We start from the raw sequence: 25,802 nt of genomic DNA on the forward strand, positions 1-25,802 counted from the left end.
TTCTGACAAACAAAAATGGTCAAAATTACAAAAAAAAACCCACTGCTTTCACACCTCAAATAATGCAAAGAAAACAAGTTCATAATCATTTAGAAACAACAATACTAATGTTTTACCTCAGGAAGAGTTCAGAAATCAGTATTTTGTGGAATAACCATGATTTTTAATCACAGCTTTCATGCTTCTTGGCATGCTTTCCACCAGAGGTTTTCAATGGGGTTCAGGTCTGGAGATTGGGCTGCCCATGACAGGGTTTTGATGTGGTGGTCTCTTAATTTTTGCCAGAGCTGTAGTAGACGTCCGGTAACTGGTGATAATCCCCTCATGTGTGGGGTCTATTTGTCTCCAGAGAAATCACACGTTACAGTCCACACATAACACTGTGTAGAGAAGGCGGCGCGGGGTAATTGTGCCAGTAGTGAGGGGGAATAATGGCGGGAATGTCACTGACTGAGGAGAAGTTTCCATGTAGGGTCTACACTCCTCATATCATTCCCTGAGGCCCCTGATCATGTGACCCCTGACTCCTCCCCTCCTGTGACCTCATCACAGGTCCTGTGCGCACAGAGCAGCCATATATGTGGAGTGCGGCTCTGCAGGTGGAGGTAGGTGCTGGAGGCCACATTACTTGGGGGGGGGACATTAACCCCTTTAGCACAAAGACGCTTTTAGGGTCCCTGTGTGGTGTGAACAGTGACGTAACAGCTGTAGACAGAATTCGGCTTCGCTGGTCCCCAAGTCCTCAGACACCTGCAGGATGAGAGGACAGAAGCCCAGAGAAGTTCTCCCACACTGCGATGATTCCTCTCCTAGTTCCGCCCCAGCACAATAATGTAGATACTAGTGATGAGTGAGCCGCTCGGCCCCTGATCCAGTATCCTGTGTGCTTTGGCCCCGTATGTTTCACGGCTGTTAGACGGCCAATAAACATAGTTACATGGGCTGAATAACGACCTCGGTCCATCAAGTTCCACCTTTCTCCACCAATTGTTCATTTTGTCACTAATGTAACTATAACCCACAGTGTTACTTGTACTGAGGAAATCATCCGGCCATTTATTAAAAGCTGTTATAGTGTCTGCCGTGCTAGGTGCATTACTCTACATTTATCAATATTAAACCGCATTTGATCTTATACAGATCATTTTTTAATATTGTAATTTCAAGGTCAGATTTTAATATCCTACATAGTTTGGTGTCGTCAGCAAAGACTGACACTTTACTCTCAATCCCATCTGCAAGGTCATTAATGAAGAGGTTAAAAAGAATTGGTCCTAGCACAGATCCACTGCTGACTATATCCCATTTAGAGAACATACTATTTATTGTCTCTTTGTCTCCTGTCACTTAGCCAATTCCTTACCCATCTGCATATAGTTCCCCCAGTCCTTGCTTCCGTAGCTTCAGTATAAGGGCCTCTTTCCACTTGCAAGAGACAAAACGGTCCGATTAACGGACTGAAAAAACGGAGGAAAATCATGCGATTGTCATGCGAGTGCCATGCGATTTTTTTCCGCAACATCCGTATGACATCCGTATTGCTGTCTGATTTTTACGCACCGGTGTCCTTTGAAAAGCCAGCAAATCAGTGCGATGTACAGTAAAATCACACTGACAGGTTAGAATAGAGTAGATATATACACATTGAATAGGTATATATACATATATATATATATATGTCAGTGAGACACATATATATATATTTATATTTAATGCAGCGCTAGATAGCAGAAAAGCCGCTAATTCAATTGCCGGCTTTTGCTCTCTCCTTCACAAACCCGACAGGATATGAGACATGGTTTACATACAGTAAACCATCTCATATCCCTTCTTTTATTACATGTTCCTCTTCACTAATGTAAGAAGTGTCTGTGTGTCAAATTTGGGGGCTCTAGCTATTAAATTAAAGGGTTAAATCGCAGAAAAAATTGGCGTGGGCTCCCGCGTAATTTTCTCCGCCAGAGTGGTAAAGCCGGTGACTGAGGGCAGATATTAATAGCCTAGAGAGGGTCCATGGTTATTGGCCCCCCCTGGCTACAAACATCTGCCCCCAGTCACCCCAGAAAAGGCACATCTGGAAGATGCGCCTATTCTGGCACTTGGCCACTCTCTTCCCACTCACGTGTAGCAGTGGGATATGGGGTAATGAAGGGTTAATGTCACCTTGCTATTGTAAGGTGACATTAAGCCAGGTTAATAATGGAGAGGCGTCAATTATGACACCTATCCATTATTAATCCAATAGTATGAAATGGTTAAAAAAAAAACACACACATAATTACAAGGTACTTAAATGAAATAAAGACACAGGATGTTGTAATATTTTATTATACTGGTAATCCACATGAAGACCCTCGTCCTGTAACAAAGGAAAAATTAAAAAAAACAACAATATCCCATACCTTCCGTCGCTCAGGTCAAGTCCCACGAAGTAAATCCATCTGAAGGGGTTAAATCATTTTACAGCCAGGAGCTCTGCTAAAGCAGTGCTCGTGCCTGTAAAACCCCCAGGAATGAATGGCGTGCAGGGGAATGACCTGTAGTTACCTTGAGTTGCGGTGATGCGCCCTCTGCTGGATGTCCTCATGAACTGGAGCTTTTGAAAAGCTCCCACGCTCGAGTTCATATGAGGACATCCAGCAGGGGGCGCATCACCGCGACTCAAGGTAACTACAGGACATTCCCCTGCACTCCATTCATTCACAACATTTTACAGACAGGAGCGACTGCATTAGCAAAGTTCCTGGCTGTAAAATGATTTAACCCCTTCAGATGGATTTACATCGTGGGACTGACGGAACGACGGAAGGTATGGGATATTGTTGATTTTTTAATTTTCCTTTTTTACAGAACGAGGGTCTTCAGGTGGATTAAGAAAATAATAAAATATTTCAACACCCTGTGTCTTTATTTCATTAAAGTACTTTGTAATTATGTGTGTGTTTTTTTAACCATTTCGTACTATTGGATTAATAATGGATAGGTGTCATAATTGACACCTCTCCATTTTTAACCTGGCTTAATGTCACCTTACAATAGCAAGGTGACATTAACCCTTCATTACCCCATATCCCACCGCTACACGGGAGTGGGAAGAGAGTGGCCAAGTGCCAGAATAGGCGCATCTTCCAGATGTGTCTTTTCTGGGGTGGCTGGGGGCAGATGTTTGTAGCCAGGGGGGGCCAATAACAATGGACCCTCTCTAGGCTATTAATATCTGCCCTCAGTCACTGGCTTTACCACTCTGGCGGAGAAAATTGCGCGGGAGCCCACGCCAATTTTTTCCGCGATTTAACCCTTTAATTTAATAGCTAGAGCCCCCAAATTTGACACACAGACACTTCTTACATTAGTGAAGAGGAATATGTAATAAAAGAAGGAATATGTAATAAAAGAAGGGATATGAGATGGTTTACTGTATGTAAACCATGTCTCATATCCTGTCGGGTTTGTGAAGGAGAGAGTAAAAGCCGGCAATTGAATTAGCGGCTTTTATGCTATCTAGCGCTGCATTAAATATAAATATATACATATAGGTGTCTCACTGACATATATATATGTATATATACCTATTCTATGTGTATATACACTCACCGGCCACTTTATTAGTTACACCATGCTAGTAACGGGTTGGACCCCCTTTTGCCTTCAGAACTGCCTCAATTCTTCGTGGCATAGATTCAACAAGGTGCTGGAAGCATTCCTCAGAGATTTTGGTCCATATTGACATGATGGCATCACACAGTTGCCGCAGATTTGTCGGCTGCACATCCCAAAGATGCTCCATACAAGGCAGGATGGATCCATGCTTTCATGTTGTTTACGCCAAATTCTGACCCTACCATCCGAATGTCGCAGCAGAAATCGAGACTCATCAGACCAAGCAACGTTTTTCCAATCTTCTACTGTCCAATTTCGATGAGCTTGTACAAATTGTAGCCTCAGTTTCCTGTTCTTAGCTGAAAGGAGTGGTACCCGGTGTGGTCTTCTGCTGCTGTAGCCCATCTGCCTCAAAGTTCGACGCACTGTGCGTTCAGAGATGCTCTTAGGCCTACCTTGGTTGTAACGGGTGGCGATTTGAGTCACTGTTGCCTTTCTATCAGCTCGAACCAGTCTGCCCATTCTCCTCTGACCTCTGGCATCAACAAGGCATTTCCGCCCACAGAACTGCCGCTCACTGGATTTTTTTTCTTTTTCGGACCATTCTCTGTAAACCCTAGAGATGGTTGTGCGTGAAAATCCCAGTAGATCAGCAGTTTCTGAAATACTCAGACCAGCCCTTCTGGCACCAACAACCATGCCACGTTCAAAGGCACTCAAATCACCTTTCTTCCCCATACTGATGCTCGGTTTGAACTGCAGGAGATTGTCTTGACCATGTCTACATGCCTAAATGCACTGAGTTGCCGCCATGTGATTGGCTGATTAGAAATTAAGTGTTAACAAGAAGTTGGACAGGTGTACCTAATAAAGTGGCCAGTGAGTGTATCTACTCTATTCTAACCTGTCAGTGTGATTTTACTGTACACCGCGCTGAATTGCCGGCTTTTCAAAGGACACCGGTGCGTAAAAATCAGACAGAACTCGCATGGTGCGAGTGCTGTGCGATTTTTTTCTCGCACCCATTGACTTGCATTGTCGAGTCTCGTCCGAGAATCGCAGCAATACGCAGCATGCTGCGGTTTTTTTCTCAGTCCGATTTCGGCTGAGAAAAAAAAAAAAAAAAAAAAATCGCAAATGAAAAGACACCTATTGAATAACATTGGTCCGAGTGTAATCCGATTTTTTTATCGGATTGCACTAGTCCGTTTTCCTCGCAAGTGGAAAGGAGCCCTAAGGCTGTTATGCGATACAGAAACAAATGTCTTTGCAAAGTCCAGATAAATTACGTCATTACCAACATCCAGATTTGCACTCACCGCCTCATAGAAATACAATATGCTAGTTAGACAAGACTTATCCTTTATGAGTCCATGCTGGTTGTCAGTTATTATATTATTCTCTGCAATATATCTCTGCAGGTCATCTCTTCTGATGCCCTTAAAAAACTTTGCACACTATTGATGTCAGACTTACCAGACGGTAGTTACCTGGATCCACCTTCTTTCCCTTCTTAAATATCAGTACCACATCAGCCATCCTCCAATGTTCAAATTGCTCAGACACATGAGTACTTCTTTTCGTGTTTAACTATTATTTCAGTTGGTGAACTTGGATTTTTGCCTTGTTGAATGATAACTGAAACAAACGGTTCATTGGTGAACATGGATGAAAAGTGCCTGTTTAATATTTCAGCCTTTTCTTTGTCCTCTATAACAATTATCTTGTTATTATCGTTTTTAAGGGGCCGAAATTATCTGGCTTTTTTTCCTTGGCATTGATTAATGTGGAAACACGGGGGATCAGTGGGTGCTCTTGTTCATGAGCCGAAACTGCATGGACTAGGGATCATCCTAATGAACGCACACTCTCCTTTTACCATGGGCGTAATACTACTTAGACAACACGGGGTGAGGGTAAAACAGTGTGGCAATATTTTATTTAACCACAAAACAGGCAAATAATACATAGAATAGTCCCAGCAAAATTCTCAAAATAGTGCACATACCAGAGTCTCACCTTTCCGCTGACTGGCCGGGATGAGAGCAGCTGTTACTTCAAAGCTTCCACGACCGATGACCCCGCCTGTGGCACGCACACAGAGAGGAGGTAATGACAAGCTTAGGAAGATGAATGAGCGTGTTAATGTGGATATAATCTGTGTTGCTGAATGGATGTAGGGCCAGACAGTAGCGTAGCTGCCGGGGGGCATAGGGGGTGGTCGCTCAGGGCACCGCACTCTGAGGGGGTCCATCTCGAGCTACGCTACTGCATCGGCGCATGCAGCGCGCCAATACAGTTACATTCTGCGGCAGAGCAGGGAGAATCGATCTCCCTGCTCTGCTGCTATGGGGCCCCTGAGCAGGCAGGGGGCCCTTTCCCATCATTCCAACCAATATAACAGATATGGCACTCACCCCTGAGATACTGTAGTTAATGTCCTTTATTTGCTACATGCAGCATTTAGACATTCATGGAAAGGCGGCAGGGAAGAGAGAGAGGGGTGCGGGGAGGCTTCATTGCTCTCCTGTAGAGAGTCTCTGGTTCTTTGGATGTTTGGATGTTTTGGCTGAATATCTGTTTCATGTTACAGAGGCATCTAACCTCTTTTTATTGTTAACAAGTGTCATTCAAGCCAGTATTCACAGGTAAAGAGGAAGAATAGTGATGAAATCAACTCTCATTATTTGATTATTTAATATATTTGCATAGTTTTTCCTCCTCTGTTTTGCAAGCCAAGAAGCTAGCTGGCATGAACAATGGCGCATCACAAGATGCACAAATTCTACCACTTTGTCTGGCTCTTCCCGTTTGCCTTGCTATGTTAGCAATTGGGCTAATATATTTTGGGGTTGATGCCAGCAGTGTATTGTAAGCGGACATCAATCTATGGGATTAATATTGGAGAGGTATCTATCACACAAAAATGTATATTTAAAAAAACTCCCTGACTTCCTGGTTCACCAATTTATTGATTTAAAAAAAAAAGCCATGCTGGCCCAAATTAGTTCAAGCATTCCGATGCAGTCCACAAATGGAAACCTGAAAGGCCTAAAAAGGGAGACTTAATTGAATAAAGACAAGAGACAGTCGCTCATTCACCAATTTATTAGCCCCACAGCTCGGACATAGTCCATGGTGCTCCTACGAGGTCCGCCAATTCTGTAGTACAACCTTTTGAGCCTTGTTCTGAGAAAGACGCTTCATAGGTCACTCCCGGTCAGACTGTGACCTGGAAGTCAGAGATGTGTCCAGGTATCTTCTCAATGCTGTTCCTATTCCATTTGAGCGCTCTTTCAATCCATTTCTTTGATTTTCCTGCCCTCTTGTTAGAGTCTTCTGGAAAACAATTTTGAGTTTCTCATTGACTTTCATTATATTCGGTACTCGAGTCAAGCCTCTCCAACCTACTGGATTCGAGTAACGAGAACTCAAGCATTTTACTAGATACAATTGATGACACTTCAGGGAATTTGCTTGAATATATGGCAAATACTTGCTGGATATTCTGCTTTCAGGACTGGATCCACCTGTAAGTCCTATTAAAAAATTCAGGAGAAGATCCTGTCAAATCCGTGAAATAAGATCCATCAGATGTCAAATGTCAGAACAAATGCACATACGTTACATAAACATACATGACAAGAATACAAGAGAAAGGGGAGATAAACAAACAACCATCTCACGCCCATTGAATTACTGTATTATAAACCAATAATACTAGAAATATATTGCACAGGGGATATGGCAGCCAATTCCCACAAGAAGAATCCTGGAAACACAGAACTAGAAATGATTCTTTCTCCACAGTTTCTATAGGACTTAATACATTCCTGATTCCGGAGAGTAATAAAAATACAGAAGAAAACAGAGGAAGAAAGTTCAGAGAAGAAGCTTCATAGAAAGACATTGAAGTTACAGACGCCATTTAACTCTTTGGGAGAAAGTGATTCCAGCACTTTACCGAGTAAATCCCACCAGGACTGTAGCAGTTGGGGGAAACTGTCACCCTTAATAATCCTCGGACAGTTCTGACGAACACGGAAAAGTGCCCCTTTATGGAGGTGACAGAAAGTCTGTTTAGTCACTTTAGCTTCATAGTATCAGCTCTAATCCAATGGTGAGAGAGCGATTTACCCTGAAGAGTCACAGATTGTGGGGTTGTTATATAATGTTATATTTAGGGGGGTTTATGTTGTCTCCTTATAAGAATCACAATGGTTTTGTTCCTTTTCCGCTGATAGATACAAACGACCCAACTATGAAAGACGGGAACCAAGGAAACCTGTATTACTCTCATAGTAAAGTGCCCCTTTCTTGGCCCCCAGACACAGTATTATGTTCCCACAGTATCCCCCACACATTATGTTAGTACAAGATGTCCCACACAATATTCTTCCACCCAAACCACTAGATAATAAACCCTCACTTATCCCCATTCTTGATACCGTACAATGCCAGTTTCTTGGCCCCCACAAACACAGTATAATTTTTCAACAGTACCTGTGTGATGCCCCAGGGTCCTGGTCATCACAGTGGCATTGCTTTCCTCATGGGAAGAGTGATGTCATGTTTAGAAGCGATGAAGGATCTCTTTAATCAGGTAACCACAATACACAAAACATGTTCACACTCCAGGCCAGAAGGGGGAGCTCTAAACCTAGTTTAGGGGGAACTCCCCTATAAATACATTCTGGTCCGGAGGGAAGAGAGATTAGGCAGTCTGTCAGAGGACAGAGAAGAGAGCAGTCAGACATTGAGTGTCGGAAGGACTGAAGGAGCCATGTAGCCAGAGTTGCTACAGCTCCTGGAGAAAGAATACGAAAGGAAGAATATTGTTAATGAGCATGCAGGAGAGCGAAGCACAGGAGAGTGACACCAGGGGAGCAGAGCAGTGAATCAGCTACCTCCCTGGCAAGCGCAGATTACCGTTAGCAGGAAGACCGAGGTTGTGAGGGACTCTAAGACTTACAGCAGAAACCAGAAAAATGAGGAGGAAAAGGGAGTACTTAGGTTAAAAAGAGTATTTTATTGTGAAAATTTAATAAAGTGTAACACACAGTAAAAATTACAACAGGATGACACGAAAAATCATGAGTGCCATATACCCCACTTAGCTGCCAGTATCACCTAAATCAGGAAGGCATGCCATAATGAAAGTGCTAATATAGTGCAATAGTATGGTCTCATTGAATAAATCCTTATATAATAGCACTTTCCTGCAGCCAGCACCAACCGAAATGAGTAGCACTAAAGAAAAAAACAAAATGAAGTGCTAACCCAAAGTAACCATATAATCAAAGCAAATAGCTGTAAATGGCGCTTACCAGCAGCTAACACCAGAATGGGGTGGATGGCACCAGAGGAATCCAACACAGCCCGCAGCAGAAACCAGCAGGACAGCTGGATTATACATCACCTGGCTGCCCCAACACCCAGGAGGCACAGTGGCACATAGCGCCCGGGTCGTGAGAGACCCTGTAAAAAGGCTCGAGTCACCTTCCATACGGGTTTGTGTCCCACCTTTATGTAGGACAGAGAGAACTGTGAGTACCCTATCAGAAGCCATAGGCAGTAAGGGACTACATCACCACTGCGCTATGAGGAAGGCTTTTAACTCCTGCGCTATGAGGAAGGCTTTTAACTCCACCTGGTAAAAGGGGACTCTGAATTCACTTCAAAGCCAGCCGGACCCTGCCTGTACCTGTGATCTGGTGCCCTGGACAGTGGCTGCCTGAAGTCTTCAGTAAACCAGGTAAAAAGACTGCAAACCTGTGTCCTCCATTCTTTACTGCACCGCTCACCATCCTCATCTATACACTGGGAGCCCTGGGGACATACTTCACCTGTGGGAAGTTATACCATCTCAGCTGCCATAATATCCCCCAGAGGACCCCTTTAAGCAGCGTCGGTCCCCACTGACCGAATACCACAGGTGGCGTCACGAACACAAACTTTATTCAAAACCCCTTTAAGGACATTCCCTTTAACATGGGCGCCCAGGGCCACGGATCAGGTCGTTGCCAACGTGACATCCCCCTGTGAATACTGGACCCGGTACCGGGTACCCCACGGCCCTGGTGGGCGTTTCACCTGCACACCAATTTTTGAGGGGGTATTTTTCATATAATATATAAGCTAAAAAAAAAGCTAAAAAAACCTAAGATAATATAAGGAGAAAATAAAACACTGTACATGGAGATATTGACGTCAAACAACTCCTATCTTGTTGTTCTTACAAACAAGCTTTTATAAAAGCCTGAAACTTCTGTGTGTGAATCAGACATGAGATCTAACGTGATAGAAGATTACAGTGCGGGGAAGACGGGAAACCTTCATATAGACGGCCGGTGGTGATGGAGTCAGTGACGGACTCCGGCCAAATATGTTTCTAGAGCCGTAGTAGAAGATGAAGATGTCGTCCTTATCATGAAGTAGTTATTTCTCCTGTCGCGTGTAATGAATATCTCCTGCAGTATTGCTAATGCCGATTCCAGTGTCGGGAAATGAGACGAGAATTAGCGTTATGGAAGATGAGTCTAGGAGAAACTTATTCAGCTGCCGACTCCGAGGAAGAAGCTGCTTGTTGTCTGTGGCCTAGATATATAGGTTTTATTAGTAGATGTCATGGAAGAACCTCGGTATGTTGTAAAATAATAAAAAATACCATTGCGGCTTAGGTCCCCCGCCAGTCTCTGTATTTCCTAGTCATTCCCATCAAACTTGTGATTCCTACAGCCATTCAGTTGCTGAAGCAGTGAGAAACATAGAAAGTCATTGGGAGCATGGAGATGTCTTAGCCAGCAATTCAACTTATGTTCCAGTCTAGACTAGAGAATAGAACATGTAGATGTTGTATCTCCTCATGTGTGTCACGGGGCAGAAATAGGAAGACAGGAGATGAGGAATCTGGGTCCCTGAACTGCCCCTCAGGCTAGGGGAAGCCCTGTCTTTCCTTAACTTGGGGGTACCCTTGAAGGTAGGGAGGCCCAAGTCACTGACCTGTCCCTGTCTCCTGTTAAACTCTGAACTAAACCCCCAACCCAGGAGGTGAACAGTGTAAACGGCACCACAAAGCAAATAAACAATATGAGATTGAGGGGAACACGATACCAAAAGGTGAATGCACAAACTACAAAGTAACAAAAACTCAGAACTTAGCTTGTGCACGCCGCTGCAAACTCCACAACACAGATAGTACAGTAACTGAGCTCCAAACACCAGACTAGGCTGACACCAGCTGCTACTGCAAGGTTGGTCTCCTGAAAGGACCTATATAACCAACAGTCAGCTGATGCACCAGGTGACCTTATAAAGGAAGGTGGGAGTGGTCACAAACATCAGCTGACCCAGCAGCAATGCAATAACACCAGCGGCCACCGGGGGGAGAAAACTGCATTAACCCCAATGACCAGAAAGGAAAATGGTTTAAGTCAGAGGGAAACCAGATCTGCCACAGATCCAAACATGGATCGTGACAGTACCCCCCTTTCAATGATTGGGCCTCTGGACACTCAACATGAGACCTCACCAGACCTACCTACAGTGAGGACGCCTCTATCCACCAGAGTTCACCTCGTCAGGCACCCGACTCTCAGGTTTATGGCAAACGCGACCTGATGAAAATGCCAGCAACGTAGGCTCCGGAGGAGCCACAAATCTCCAGAGCGCCGACCTGGGGAATAAGTTATGTACGTGCATAACTGGGGGTAACTCCAACTGAAAAGTCCCCGGGCTGAGAATGGCCGACACCCGATATGGCCCAATGACCCTGGAACTCCAGATCCCAGTTGCACACTTCCACCTGATGTTTTTGGTGGACACCCATACGTACTCATTCACACAGGTCAGGACCTGAACGTTTATTTCCATGCAAACGTTTGCCACAGAATGGAGAATTCTTTGAGGAATTGACAACAGAGGCGTCCTCCTGTGTCACTACACTCACACCCCCACAATGCTCTGAGGGAACCACCACCCTCATCTGACCCCTCCTCCTAAGAGGTCTCTGACCGACCGGGTTAACCTGTAGTGAGGGTAAAGTCTTGCCCCTAGTCCCTGGCAGCACCTCTGCTGCCCCCACTGAAAGGGAAGGGGTAGGTTTTAGAAGAACGGTAGAGATCGTAGCTCCCGGGCAGCAGTCCTTACACGACTGACCCCAGCTGACTACTTCCCTGGACTGCCGATCTATGATCGGGTTATGTCTTTTCAACCGAGGGAGTCCTAAAACCATGGGAGTTGATATGCCCTCCAAGACGTAGCATGATAAAGACTCTACATGACAAGCCCCTATACGCAGATGTATATTGTCTACGACTTGTGTAATCCTCCCCTGGCTGAGCGGAGCAGAGTCAATGGCCTGGACGCTTAAGGGTTTCGCTAGCATCCTTCTCATCAGGCCATGGGTCTGGACAAAATGAGCATCCACCAAATTGACTCCTGCTCCACTGTCCACAAGCACCGGAATATTCTCAGTTACCCCACCAATAACCACCTCAGCAGGCAAGGTACACAGACAAAAAAAATGGAGGAAATTATACACACCCTGGTCGCCTCCCTCCACACGACCAGGAGGATGCGGCTCTTTAGATGGTGCAGGTACTTTGGCACGCGCTGGGCAGACATTGATAAAATGACCGGTCTGACCACAGTAGAAACACGCCCCCACTCTACGGCGAACCGCAGGCAACCCAGTTTGGGAACCAACTCCTCCTACCTGCATGGGTTCGTCCTCCTGCCCAGGTGTGTCCTCCTCCCTAGCTAGGACTATAGGGGGCACATTTGGTGTATGCCTCTCCCTCAAGTATCTATCCACCCGGATGGCAAGGGACATGGCAGCCTCCAACGACCTGGGGGCTGCGTACTGCACCAGAGTATCTTGCAACCTAGGGGACAGACCCTGCATAAAATGGCTCCTAAGGGCAAGGTCATTCCACTGTGTGTCGGTGGCCCACCTCCTGAACTCTGAACAGTACTCCTCAGCCGGCCGACCCCCTTGCTTTATCTTACAGAGTCGGGATTCCGCCAGGGAGACGCCATCTGGATCACCATACACCAGAGCCGTAACAAACTCGTCCACAGACCGTAGGGATGGTGAACCGGTCGGCAGGGAGAAGACCCAGGATTGGGGATCACCCTTAAGAAGGCAAACGATGATTCCCACCCGTTGTTCCTCACTCCCTGATGAACGAGGGCGGAGCCTGAAGTACAACTTGCAGGCCTCCTTAAAAACCAAAAATTTATCTCTCCCTCCAGAGAACCTGTCTGGGAGAGATATCTTGGGTTCTGGTTGAGCCTGTACCTGAGCCGAGGACCAAAACCCCAACAATTGCTGCAGCTGCTGCACCACCTCACCACGCAGCACCTTACACTCCTCGGTGAGAGTCTGTAGCAATTGCGCAAAGGCCTGCATTTGGGCCATGGCTCACCAGAAAAAAAAGGAACGGTTGGTTATAATGACATGGGGCAGAAATAGGAAGACAGGAGATGAGGAATCTGGGTCCCTGAACTGCCCCTCAGGCTAGGGGAAGCCCTGTCTTTCCTTAACTTAAGGGTACCCTTGAAGGTAGGGAGGCCCAAGTCACCGACCTGTCCCTGTCTCCTGCTAAACCCTGAACTAAACCCCCAACCCAGGAGGTGAACAGTGTAAACAGCACCACAAAGCAAATAAACAATATGAGAGTGTAGTTTGTGCATTCACCTTTTGGTATCGTGTTCCCCTCAAAGTAACAAAAACTCAGAACTTAGCTTGTGCACGCCGCTGCAGACTCCACAACACAGATAGTACAGTAACTGAGCTCCAAACACCAGACTTGGCTGACACCAGGGAGCTGCTACTGCAAGGTTGGTCTCCTGAAAGGACCTGTATAATCAACAGTCAGCTGATGCACCAGGTGACCTTATAAAGGAAGGTAGGAGTGGTCACAAACATCAGCTGACCCAGCAACAATGCAATAACACCAGCGGCCACCGGGGGGAGAAAACTGCATTAACCCCCAATGACCAGAAAGGAAAAAAGGTTTAAATCAGGGAAACCAGATCTGCCACATATCCAAACATGGATCGTGACAATGTGTTTCCCTTATTATCTCAAATAATTGCATTCTTACACAGGATTTTTATGATGTTACATCGGCTCATCTTCTTCTCATTCAGGTTTCTACAATATCGGATCCTCTCAGTGAAGATCTTCTATATAAGAGAATTTTCCTGAATTACCTGTCAAGAATGGATATGGACAGAGACAAGATGGCGGAGAGGATATTACACCTCACCCTAGAGATCCTCTTCCAGCTTACTGGAGAGGTGAGAGATTCTGATGATGTCACATTACATCATTGTTATCTATGGGAATAACAGATGGACAGAACTGGAGAGGTGAGGACTCTGAAAATGTCTGTAGTGAGATTTATTAATGTGTCTCTCCATAACCAGGATTACACAGTAGTGAAGAAGATCTCTAGTGAGCGCTGTCAGGACCCTGTGTCTGAGGGATGGGGAAGACCCATGAGTCCAATCCCAAGGCCTCCATGTAACACCCTGGTATATGAGGACATCAATGACCAGAAGATCCTAGAATTCGCCTGCAAGATGATTGAGCTGCTGACTGGAGAGGTGACACTGCTGGGACATTATACAGTAACGCTATGAAGGGATTGGGGGATGACGGTATTATTGTATGTGTCAGGTTCCTGTAAGGTGTCAGGATGTCGCTGTCTATTTCTCCATGGAGGAGTGGGAGTATTTAGAGGGACACAAAAATGTATACAAGGACGTCATGATGGAGAGTCCTCAACCCCTCACATCACCAGGTAATAGACAGGACTACATATACACGGACTATTATTATCTGTATGTAAATAATGAATTCAGTCCTGGTATGTGTTTCTTTCAGATCTATCCAGTAAGAGGACAACACCAGAGAGATGTACCCGTATTCGTCTTCCAGAGGACTGTAAGCAAGAGGATCCTAATGTTCCTCAGGATCATCAGGTAGATGGAGAGAAGGTGTCATGAGATCTCCCCTATGATGTGTAGATGGCTGTGAAGGTCTTGTGCACAATTTGTTTTATCCACCAGTATTATATGTTTTATACTTGTATAATGCGAACGGTGGAGATGGCAGAATTAGAACTGATCATAGATGTCACTTCTCCATCTCTGTGTGACTTTTACAATATTTGTTTCAGGGTGAAGATCTGACCTATATTAATACCGCAGAGACATATGTGAGGGGTGATGAGCAGTGTAAAGAGGAGATTCCTACATATGACTACCCAGGTGAGTAGAAACTACTAAATGCAGAGAAGTCACAGATTTTTCTCAGTCGCTGGCTGTGGCTGCTTTATCGATAGTCTGTTCCGGTCGTATCACAATCGTGTGGTCACCATTTTGCCTCTAGACCACAACATTCTGCTCTATTTGGAAATGTTGAAATTACTTTGTGAAATTAAATACTTTTCTATAGAAGTTAGATCCTGGAGTATCCAACTACCCCCCTGGAATTAGCAGACACTGACCATTACCTGCCCAGATCTGTAAACTACAAAGCCAAATGATGTAGAATGTGCTAAAAAGTTAGAAAATCACTTGAAGAAAAATATTATAATGGGCCTGTAAGAGAAAGCGGAGGGTAATGATGCTATTGGCTTCCTAGATCCCTAATATCTTATTGGATAAATCTAGATTCTCGCCCTTCTGTGCTGCTGAATGTGCTCATATGGTCCCTACAAGACCAGGTCCAGTCTTTCTGGCCAAACTTTGCTTTTATGATCGACAACATTAAATGTGCAGTCAGGGCCAAGTGGGATTTTCTGTTCAAAAACAACAGTTTCACCTTCATCCTGACTTTTCAATTTCTTTAAAACCAACTAATATCAACGAGGATTATGATAAACTACATACAAAATATTACACTTATCCCATGATATATCTCTAAGCTGTGCATGGCTGATGGTTGTAATATACATTTATTCACGTCTGCAGAAGATGTTGGCATGGCTCGAGCCCTGGTTTCATGGATTCACTCCACGTCATAAATTTCATTGTGTTTTCAATCCTAAGGAATTCAGATTACTGCACAATCTCTCCTGAAATGTGGAGTAATAATACTTTATCTTCTCTTATCTTTGACTATCTAATATTTCTTCTTAAAACTCATCTGACAGAAAATTACGATAATATAGATTACTAAGAACCACCAAGCCCCATACTGTAACTACTCCAGAGAGGTTTCACCACTAATCACTCATTTTTTACTGATGAAGTTTGTTGAGTTTGATCATTTCAGTAGATGTGTTATTGTCTATAGTCACAGTTGTTGACCACAGTAGTTAGTTAACAAAATACTCTAATAACCAGTTCCTGCAGTCAGTTTTGTGTTCCTAATCAGGGCCCACAAGTGTCACTTCATGTGGTGATAATTTTAGAATTCTTCACAAAATATAAGCCCACATTTTATCACATTCACAAAGGGTAATAGCAAACAGGTGGCCCTCACAAATTATTTTACAACTTCTCTTGTTTCCGACAATACCCTAAATATGGTTGTACATTACTGTCTGGGCACATTTCAAGGTTGAGAAGGGAAAGAGCACCATTTAGCTATTTGAATCCAGATCTTACTGGAATAATTGGCAGACACAATGTATTAGTAGCAGTTTTTGTGGCCACCTGTCAGCCACTACAAACAGACGTGGCGCTATCTACTCCATTTTCCTGATTCCAGGGATTGTCTTGCTCATCACCCTTTAAAACCACAACATGTATCTGGACTTACATAGAGACCCCCCAGGCTCAGGCCACAGTGTTGCCTGCTGTTCGGTGATGTGAAATGGGAAGAACAATAGTCAGGTAGCCAGGTCAGAACCAGTAAGGCAGGGAAAATACAAAATCAGAAGAGTGGTCAGCAAACAGGCCGGAATCACAAGAGGAAACAAATACTCGAGCCGTGAGCATAGCATAGAGGACTGAACCAGAGGAGAACAGGGCTGTATCTGGCTGCTACCTTCAAAATGCTTAGAGTTTTCGTAGAATATGGTGCTACCCAATTGGCTGAATCAGGGAGCAGATTACTTCAGCTGGACAGCACATACACCCTTACTGCCAGACTGGATGGTACTACCTGTCTCAGGAACCCTTATCTTAGTGGCTGAATTGAGCCTAAGTCCTCCAGCTTCTGGTACTAACGTGTACTCCATTACCAGCCCGGCCTGCCTTATGAATAAGGACACTCCTTTTGACGTCATAGGAGCAGATCCTAGAAGAGCTGTGACACAACATCAGAAGCTCTAATTTGACAAAATTTCAGAAAATCAGAGCTGTAGCAATCCCCATAAAATGACTCCATTTTGGAAATTATAACCCTCAGGGAAGTAATCTATTGGAGTAGTGACAATTTTTGATTCCACAGGCACTTTCAGGAAATTGGCACACAGTGGATGTAGGAGAAAAAAAAATTGCAAATATGCCATTTTATTACCCAAGTGATTTGCTATGAAAACTGTTGGAGGAAAAAAGTGCAATAGGGTTTCATCCGAGATTAAGCAGTCAATGCAAGGTAAAAGCACTCACCAGACGTAGCTTAAGACAAGCATTGGAAAGATTCGCTGCTGCAGATCCACGAGGGACCGGCCGTTGAGAATACAATGTAAGAGAACGTGGTCAAATTCTGCGCTGCTGAATCATGTAGTCCAAAGGTATTGTTAAAAAGTGGTCTTTATTCAACGCGATCCTGAGTTTCAAAGAACTCCTTCATCAGGAAATACCACATGAGAATGTCATTATAGGTCAGAAAATTGTTTAAATAGACAGAAAGTTCAGGTACAATTCAAATCTCGGCGCCAAACTGGTCACCTGATTGGAGATGTCAAAGTTCAGTGACTGAACACATGGTAGACACATAATCAACAGGGTATACAGTATATTCCCAAAGAAAAAATAGTGGAACATTGTTGTGTTATTTGATTGTGGCTCCTTCAGATGATGGTTCTCTTTGGGGTGTATTGCTTTTGGCTCATGAGTTCTCATCCGTTCTTTTCTCCCCTTTTTTTCTTTTTTCCGTCTTTTTTTTTTTCATTTTTATGCCACTATAATCAAAGAAAAAATAATTTTATATTTATTTTCACATAATTTGAGAATATAATATTTTCCTTTGGGAATATACTGTATACCCTGTTGATTATGTGTCTACCATGTGTTCAGTCACTGAACTTTGATATCTCCAATCAGGTGACCTGTTTGGGCCGAGATTTGAATTGTACCTGAACTGTCTGTCTATTTAAAGATTTTTCTGACCTATAATGACATTCTTATGTGGTATTTCCTGATGAAGGCGTTCTTTGAAACTCAGAAATGCGTTGAATAAAGACCACTTTTTAACAATACCTTTGGACTACATGATTCAGCAGTGCAGAATTTGACCACGTTCTCCTACATTGTATTTTATTACCCAACACATAGTGCCCTTATTGTGCTCCAGGATACACTCACACCGTAAATTAAGCGGGTTCTTCTCACTTCTCAAATTTGGCTTGGGAGATTGTTTATTGCTGAATTGGTTAATTTAAGCCATATTACTTTTCAAGAGCCTTTGAGACACTAATAATGTGAAAACCTTCTGTTTTTTCACTGATAGATAATGGACCTGAGTGGGGACATGTTTTTTGTTAGATGAATAGAAGTTTTTATTGGCATTAGGTTTGTCAACATAGCATTTCTTTGTGGCTTTTTATTCCATATTTGGGAGGCATAATGAACAAACAGTTGAACACCACACTCCACTGGTTCATCCTATGAGATTTTCTATTAGACTGTGAGCTGTCGTTGTCTTGGTGAAGAAGTCAATATTTTTGCATAACTTGCCATTTTTACAGACAGTTTAAGTAGAAATGTTAAATGACATTCAAAGATATTTTATTCAAAACATAATAATTGGTTTATATCTTGGAAGATGACTTTACCGGAAGATCAGAGGAACAGCTGGAATCTTCAATGTTTAAATCAGATGATTTCGAGATCCCACTGGATACAATTGAAGTTAATGCCATTACTCCAGATATACCATCATCCCTTCACAGCAAAGACCTATCATCTGCTCCTTTCAAAAAGGTCCTGTCTTCTGATTCATTGGCGCCATCTAAGGAAAATCAGAGTCACAAAATAAGAATTAAAAACGGAAATACTCCTAAAGCAAAGAAGCCATTTTCATGTTCAGAATATGGAAACAATTTTCTCATCGAGAAGTCTTTTCTTAAACATCCAAAAATTCACACAGTGGAGAAAAGATTTTCTTGTTCCAAGTGTGGAAAATGTTTTAAACACAAATCCCATCTTGGTAGACACCAAAAAAGTCACACATTGGAAAAGCCTTTTTCCTGTTTAGAATGTGGGAAATGTTTTAACGAGAAATCAGCTTTGGTTAAGCACCAGAGAACCCACACAGGGGAGAAGCCATTTTCCTGTTCAGAATGTGGGAAATGTTTTAACCAGAAATGCAATCTTGTTATACACCAAAGAACCCACACAGGGGTGAAACCTTTTTCATGTTCAGAATGTGGGAAATGTTTTAACGAGAAATCAGCTTTGGTTAAGCACCAGAGAACTCACACAGGGAAGAAGCCATTTTCCTGTTCAGAATGTGGGAAATGTTTTAACAAGAAATGGAATCTTGTTATACACCAAAGAACCCACACAGGGGTGAAACCTTTTTCATGTTCAGAATGTGCTAAAAGTTTTAATCAGAAATCAGGTTTGGTTATGCACCAGAGAACTCACTCAGGGGAGAGGCCATTTTCCTGTTCAGAATGTGGGAAATGTTTTAACAAGAAATGCAATCTTGTTATACACCAAAGAACCCACACAGGGGTGAAACCTTTTTCCTGTTCAGAATGTGGGAAATGTTTTAATCAGAAATCGGCTTTGGTTACGCACCAGAGAACCCATACAGGAGTGAAACCTTTTTCATGTTCAGAATGTGGCAAACGTTTTAACGAGAAATTAGCTTTGATTACGCACCAGAGAACCCACTCAGGGGAGAAGCCTTTTTCCTGTTCAGAATGTAGGAAATGTTTTAACCAGAAATGCAAGCTTGTTATACATGAAAGAACCCATACAGGGGTGAAACCTTTTTCATGTTCAGAATGTGGCAAATGTTTTAACGAGAAATCAGCATTGGTTAAGCATCAGAGAACCCACACAGGGGAGAAGCCTTTTTCCTGTTCAGAATGTGGGAAATGTTTTAATCAGAAATCAGGGTTAGTTAGCCACCAGAGAATTCACACAGGGGAGAAGCCTTTTTCCTGTCCAGAATGTGGGAAATGTTTTAATAAGAAATGTAATCTTGTTATACACCAAAGAACTCACACAGGGGAGAAGTCTTTTCATTTTTATAATGTAGGAAATGTTTTACAATAAAATCAACTCTTTAACATCAGAGAAGTCACAAAGGGGAGAAGCCTTTTCATGTTCAGAATGTTGGAAATGTTTTAACCAAAAATTGTATTTCTTAAAGGGGCTGTCCATTACTAGGATAACACCTTGTCATTCCTCATGTTTTTCCTACTTCAAATAAAAAAAACACTCATACTCATTTTGCATGCCGGTGCTGTTCAAGTTCCCTGGGCTAATGTGAGATTGTTACAGAACAAGGAGCCCAGCCCGAATCAGCACTGGCTTCACTGTTTCTGCCTTTGACTATTGAACATCAACAGGAAGCCAAGGCTGCAGCTGCTCTCTGGCTTACTCTTATTGTTTGATATGTCCAAAAAGTGAAGACAGAGAACCAAGTTTAAGAATTCACTTGCTTTCAAAAAGCATTTGGTATTCTATTAGTCTTTTCCCTATGTTCCATATGATCTTTAACCCCTTTCTGCCATCGGAAGGAATAGTATGTCCGATGGCAGAACCCCCGCTTTGGTGCTGGCTCCGGTGGTGAGCCTGGATCAAAACTGGGACATGTCAGCGCACCGCTGATCCCGTCACGTGATTGGGGGCCAGCGGTACTTCGGCATGACAACCAAGGGTCTCCTGGAGACCTCTATGGTTGTTGATGCCAGATTGCTGTGAGCGCTACCTGGTGGTCGGCGCTCATAGCAATTCCGTAATTCAGCTACGTATGGGCAATCTGAGCATCGCCCCTATGTAGCAGAGCCGATCAGGCTATGCCAGCTTCTAGCCTCCCATGGAGGCAATTGAAGCTTGGCAAAATTAAATTTTTAAAAAAAAAATATGAAAAAAATAAAAAAAAATAAAGTTCAAATAACCCCCCCCTCTCGCCCCATTCAAAATAAAACAAATGAAAAAGAAATCAAACCTACACATTTTTAATCGCCGAGTTCAGAATCGCCCGATCAATCAAAAAAAATATTAACCTGATCGCTAAACGGCGTAGTGAGAAAAAAATTCAAAACGCCAGAATTACGTTTTTTTGGTCGCCGAGACATTGCATTAAAATGCAATAACGGGTGATCAAAGAACGTATCTGCACCGAAATGGTATCCTTAAAAATGTCAGCTCAGCACACAAAAAAGAAGCCCTCACCCAACCCAAGATCATAAAAATTGGAGATGGTACAGGTATCGGAAAATTGCGCAATTTTTTATTTTTTTTAAGCAAAGTTTGGAAATTTTTTTTACAACTTAGATAAAAAATAGCCTAGACATGTTTGGTGTCTATGAAATCGTAATGACCTGGAGACTCATAATGTAGGTCAGTTTTAGCATTTAGTGAACCTAGCAAAAAAAGCCAAACATAAACAAGTATGGGATTGCACTTTTTTTTGCAATTTTAACGCACTTGGAAAAACCAATGGTGTCGTTCTAAAGTACAACTCGTCCCGCAAAAAATAAGCCCTCACATGGCCATATTGACGGAAAAGTTAAAAAAGTTATGGCTCTGGGAAGGAGAGGAGCAAAAAACGACTGGGACTCCTTGGAACGTGGTAATGGTGACTCCTATGTATTCAATGTGTTCTCACATTACTTACAGAGCATAGTAATTGCAATCTATTGTATTTATTTTTTCAGTTGTTAACAATGCCATACATTGATTCACAAAATCCCCATGTTACCTGCTTTGGTAGTGCTACTCTAGATTAATGTAATTTTGTATAACCTCATGTACAGCACCATAGAATCAATGGTGCTATATAAATAATAATAATAATAATTTTAATACTAATAAATTGATAACATTTTGGTAAATATACTCTTGACCCTTCCTTTTTGGTTTTTCATGTTTATAGCCGTTTTGGGTTATTGTAATATCTAATTGAAATATTTCTAAAGAGTATATACCCACATAGACTTGTTAAAATGTTAATATACTGGTTATCTAAAAGATGTCTCACCGCCCCTGAATATATTACCCTGGAGGATTGACAGTAATATGTATTGGAAAAATGGGATCCATGATTTGTGTATATACCTCCCCAAATTGGTAGTTCTAAGAAAGGCTAATGGAAATGATTAAGAATCTGAAATGGGATGGAGACAGACACCCATTTCTGCGAGTGCTAACGTCTCGATCCCTTGACCCAAAAACTAAGTTACCTCTAGGGTTCAGCAAAAACTGAGTGGTCGGACCAACAATTCTGTAGATGCCTTTTGTGAAAAAATTACTTTAGGGGTATGCATTGAATCTTTTGTAACTGTTATTAGTGGTTCGGATAGATAGAAAAGAATATAAGAGTTTCTACTTATGCCTATACTTAAGTATAGGGAAGTTTATAGGCATCCCCAGTTGTATTTCTATGGCCTTTATTGGTCAATGGTTCTAGACTTAATTGCAGTTTGAGAAGATTATAAGCATTGCATCTATACTTTATCGTCCAAGGGTTTTCATGGAACATTAGTGGGCTGGGAAATGCCAGGAAACGGAATATGGTATTCTTCCAAATACGTAAATAGCAGGCGCTGATAATATGTCTTCAGGAAACTTATTTAACACCAGACACTATATCCAGAATGAATAAAACTTGGATACAATGGCAAAAGCACGCCACACACACTTCAACTTCTTATTCTAGAGGGGTAGCCACTATGGTGCATTAGTCACTGAGATGGCTGGTTCAAGGGGTTAAAAAAGACCTGGAGGATAGATTTATTTTTATATACGCATTTAATGATATTGTGCCTTATGTACTGCTTAATATTTACAACCCACCACCAGCCAAAATGGATATACTACAACAGGCAGCGATTTTTGTATCATAGTACCCTGATGCCAAGATTGTTATAATTATAGGGGATAATTCAGGAGACTCTTTGTGTTGAACAAGACAACAGGACACAGTTTTATAAGTGGTAAAGTTTATATTATCACACGGTGATTAAAGCAGGTGCAGAGAGAAACTCAAGTCCACAACACTTGGTGCAAATAATAAACGCAGCTTAGCAGTCAATAGGAAACTTCAGAGGTAGATGCAAACAAACAGAAAGTCTATGAAGCACAGTTATACTTGAGGAAACTTGACACAAATAGATCCTTGACTTAGTCCAGACACAGATAGATATGCTATTAGGCAGTTCAAATCATATCTTAGCTCAACCAGGGAGGCCTAGTTAATAGTCTCAGGTTTTGCAGAGCAGAAACAGCTTACATGTCCAGCAAATGCAGATGGAAGTAACACGAGCAGCAGATGAAGGAGGATTACTGAACACTGGTGTATGCAGCAGGAACTCAGAGCAGAGTGGCAGGATCTCCAACACAGGTTCACAAGAGCAGGTGCAGGTGCAAGGCCAGGGAGTAATCAGGAGCTGGATGCAAGCAGAATAATCTAGCACAGACTGAAGGCTGGGGTGGAGTTTTATAGCAGGAAGACAAGTGCACATGAGACCAAAGACGCCATGTTGGAAAAGGGCAGTAATGCACAAAAGGTAAAAAATATTCATAGTCCTGACATTACTCCCTCCTTAGAAGCGGCCTCAGGACGATCCTGGACCTGGTTTCTCAGGGAATCTCTGATGAAAACGAGAAATCTTCTGTTGGGCATTGATGTTTTCCACAGGTTCCCAAGAGTCGTCCTCAGGGGTTATCCCTGCCATCTTATCAGATATTGGAGCCAATTCCTGTGAATCCTGGAATCAATAATTTCCTCCACCACGAATTGTTCTTGCCCATCAATCACCACAGGCTGCGGAGGTGGCAAAACACGTCCCTGGAAGGTATTAGGAGATACAGGCTTTAGTAAAGATACATGAAAAACTGGGTGTACCTTCATTGTCCTAGGTAGCTTCAGCCGGCAGGCCACAAAGCTCACAATACCGTTGATCTTGAAAGGGCCAATGAATTTCTGTCCAAGTTTTTGTGAAGGAACATTTAACTTCAGATTCTTAGTTGCTAACCACACGGAATCTCCTACCTTGAACATGGGTGCAGGTTTACGGAATCTATCAGCCGATCTCTTATAACGTTCTTGAGCCGTGGTCAGGGATTCCTTCAGAACCTCCAGATTTTGTCTCATCGCAGTCAGCCTTTCCTCCACTGCCGGAACCAGATAATTAATTGGAGATCTAGGTAAGATATACAGATGATAACCCAGATTGGCAAAGAAAGGTGTAAATTTAGTGGAGGCACTCTGAGAATTATTATATGAAAATTCGGCTAACGGCAACAACTCCAACCAATCATCCTGGAGATGGCTGACATAGCATCTTAGATATTGTTCCAGCATCTGGTTGGTACGCTCAGTCTGACCATTTGTCTGGGGATGGTAAGCAGAAGAGAGACAGACATTAATATTGAGTGCAGAGCAAAACCCCTTCCAGAATCTTGAAGTGAACTGTACTCCACGGTCAGAGATGATCTCATCCGGCACCCCATGCAACCGAAAGACATTCTGTATAACCAAGTTCACTGTATCTTTAGCAGAGGTGAGGCCGGTGCACGGAACAAAATGAGCAGCTTTAGTCAGGCGATCAACTACCACCATGATTGTATTCATGCCCCCCGATGTAGGCAGCTCCACAATAAAGTCCATTGATATAGACCCCCAAGGGCGGGATGGAACAGGTAATGGTTGTAGAAGACCCGTAGGTGCCACATGAGGAGTCTTGTAATGGGCACATACCTCGCAAGAGAAAACATAGTCATTGGAATCCTTCAGGCAAGTTGGCCACCAGAAGAATCGGCTCAGGAACTCGTGTCTTCTGCACCCCCCTGTGACCAGCCAACTTGGAGTCATGTACCAACTTGAGGATCTGCAGACGGACAACCTCCGGGACGTAGATACGTCGATCTCTGAACCACATGCCACCCTTAAAGACAAGCTTAATATCCACAGGTGGGTTGGCCAGAAATACATCAACTTCATAGGCCTCCCTGCACTCCTTCCACAAGTCCTGATCGTGGATAACCGATGAAATTGGCATCAGATAGAATGGTCTTGGACGGTGCTCCAGGTACGGAATCCGCAGCATGGATTCGGGATAAAGCATCAGCCTTCCCATTACGAGAACCTGGACGGTACGAGATAACAAAGTTAAATTGATTTAAGAATAAGTTCCAACGAGCCTGACGAGGAGAAAGACATCTAGCGGATCTAAGGAACTCTAGATTGCGATGGTCAGTTAGCACTATGATCTGTTGTGCAGCTCCTTGCAGATGATGCCTCCATTCTTTGAAAGCCGCAATAGCCAGCAATTCCTTGTCTCCCATGTCGTAATTCTTCTCTGCTGAGGTTAGTCTACGGGAAAAGAAAGCACAAGGATGTAGCAGACCCTTCTCTCCAGTTCTTTGGGAGAGAATAGCCCCCAAAGCATTATCAGAAGCGTCCACCTCCACAATGAAAGGATGTGTTGGATCTGGGTGTATCAACAGCGGTGCTGATGTGAAACAGATCTTCAGCCGATCAAAAGCTTCTTGAGCCTGTGATGACCACTTAAAGGGCTTTTCCTTCTTTGTCAAGGAAGTAATGGGACGGACAATATCAGAAAAATTTCGAATGAAGCGTCTGTAGACATTAGCAAAACCAATAAAACGTTGGACCTCCTTAACGTTCTTGGGTGCCGGCCAGTCAAGGATAGCCTGAATCTTACCAGATTCCATGTTCAGCCACTGGGGAGAGATGATATAACCCAAGAACTGTATCTCAGAACGATGAACTCGCATTTCTCCAGCTTGATATACAGTTGGTTCTCTTTCAGACGTCTTAGAACAGTTTTGACATATTCTTCATGTTCTTGTAGAGAGTCAGAAAAGATTAG

General features: G+C 43.1%; 2 protein-coding genes across 2 annotated transcripts in view; both read left to right on the forward strand.

The window, feature by feature from the left end:
* The window catches only part of LOC143766432 (uncharacterized), an 805,019-nt gene that overhangs the window by 393,016 nt on the left and 386,201 nt on the right, over positions 1 to 25,802 (forward strand). The gene's annotated exons all lie outside the window — the stretch shown is intronic.
* LOC143766437 (uncharacterized) lies at positions 569 to 20,810 on the forward strand. The gene is made up of 7 exons (XM_077254125.1): positions 569 to 605; positions 13,756 to 13,905; positions 14,035 to 14,214; positions 14,288 to 14,411; positions 14,495 to 14,592; positions 14,790 to 14,880; positions 18,551 to 20,810. Exons 1-7 carry the CDS (start codon positions 579 to 581, stop codon positions 20,011 to 20,013), a joined length of 2,133 nt encoding a protein of 710 aa, XP_077110240.1. The 5' UTR covers positions 569 to 578; the 3' UTR covers positions 20,014 to 20,810.

This window comes from Ranitomeya variabilis, chromosome 4 (genome assembly GCF_051348905.1).
Source record: "Ranitomeya variabilis isolate aRanVar5 chromosome 4, aRanVar5.hap1, whole genome shotgun sequence".
In the NCBI taxonomy this organism is placed as follows: domain Eukaryota; kingdom Metazoa; phylum Chordata; class Amphibia; order Anura; family Dendrobatidae; genus Ranitomeya; species Ranitomeya variabilis.

What these genes read in the sequence shown, in the direction of transcription:
- LOC143766437 (XM_077254125.1), top strand. Translation starts at nt 579, where the DNA reads ATGTGGAGTGCGGCTCTGCAGGTGGAG. An exon ending in GTGCGGCTCTGCAGGTGGAG is followed by an intron (nt 606 to 13,755) that starts GTAGGTGCTGGA and finishes CTTCTCATTCAG; the next exon opens with GTTTCTACAATATCGGATCC. An exon ending in TTGAGCTGCTGACTGGAGAG is followed by an intron (nt 14,215 to 14,287) that starts GTGACACTGCTG and finishes TGTATGTGTCAG; the next exon opens with GTTCCTGTAAGGTGTCAGGA.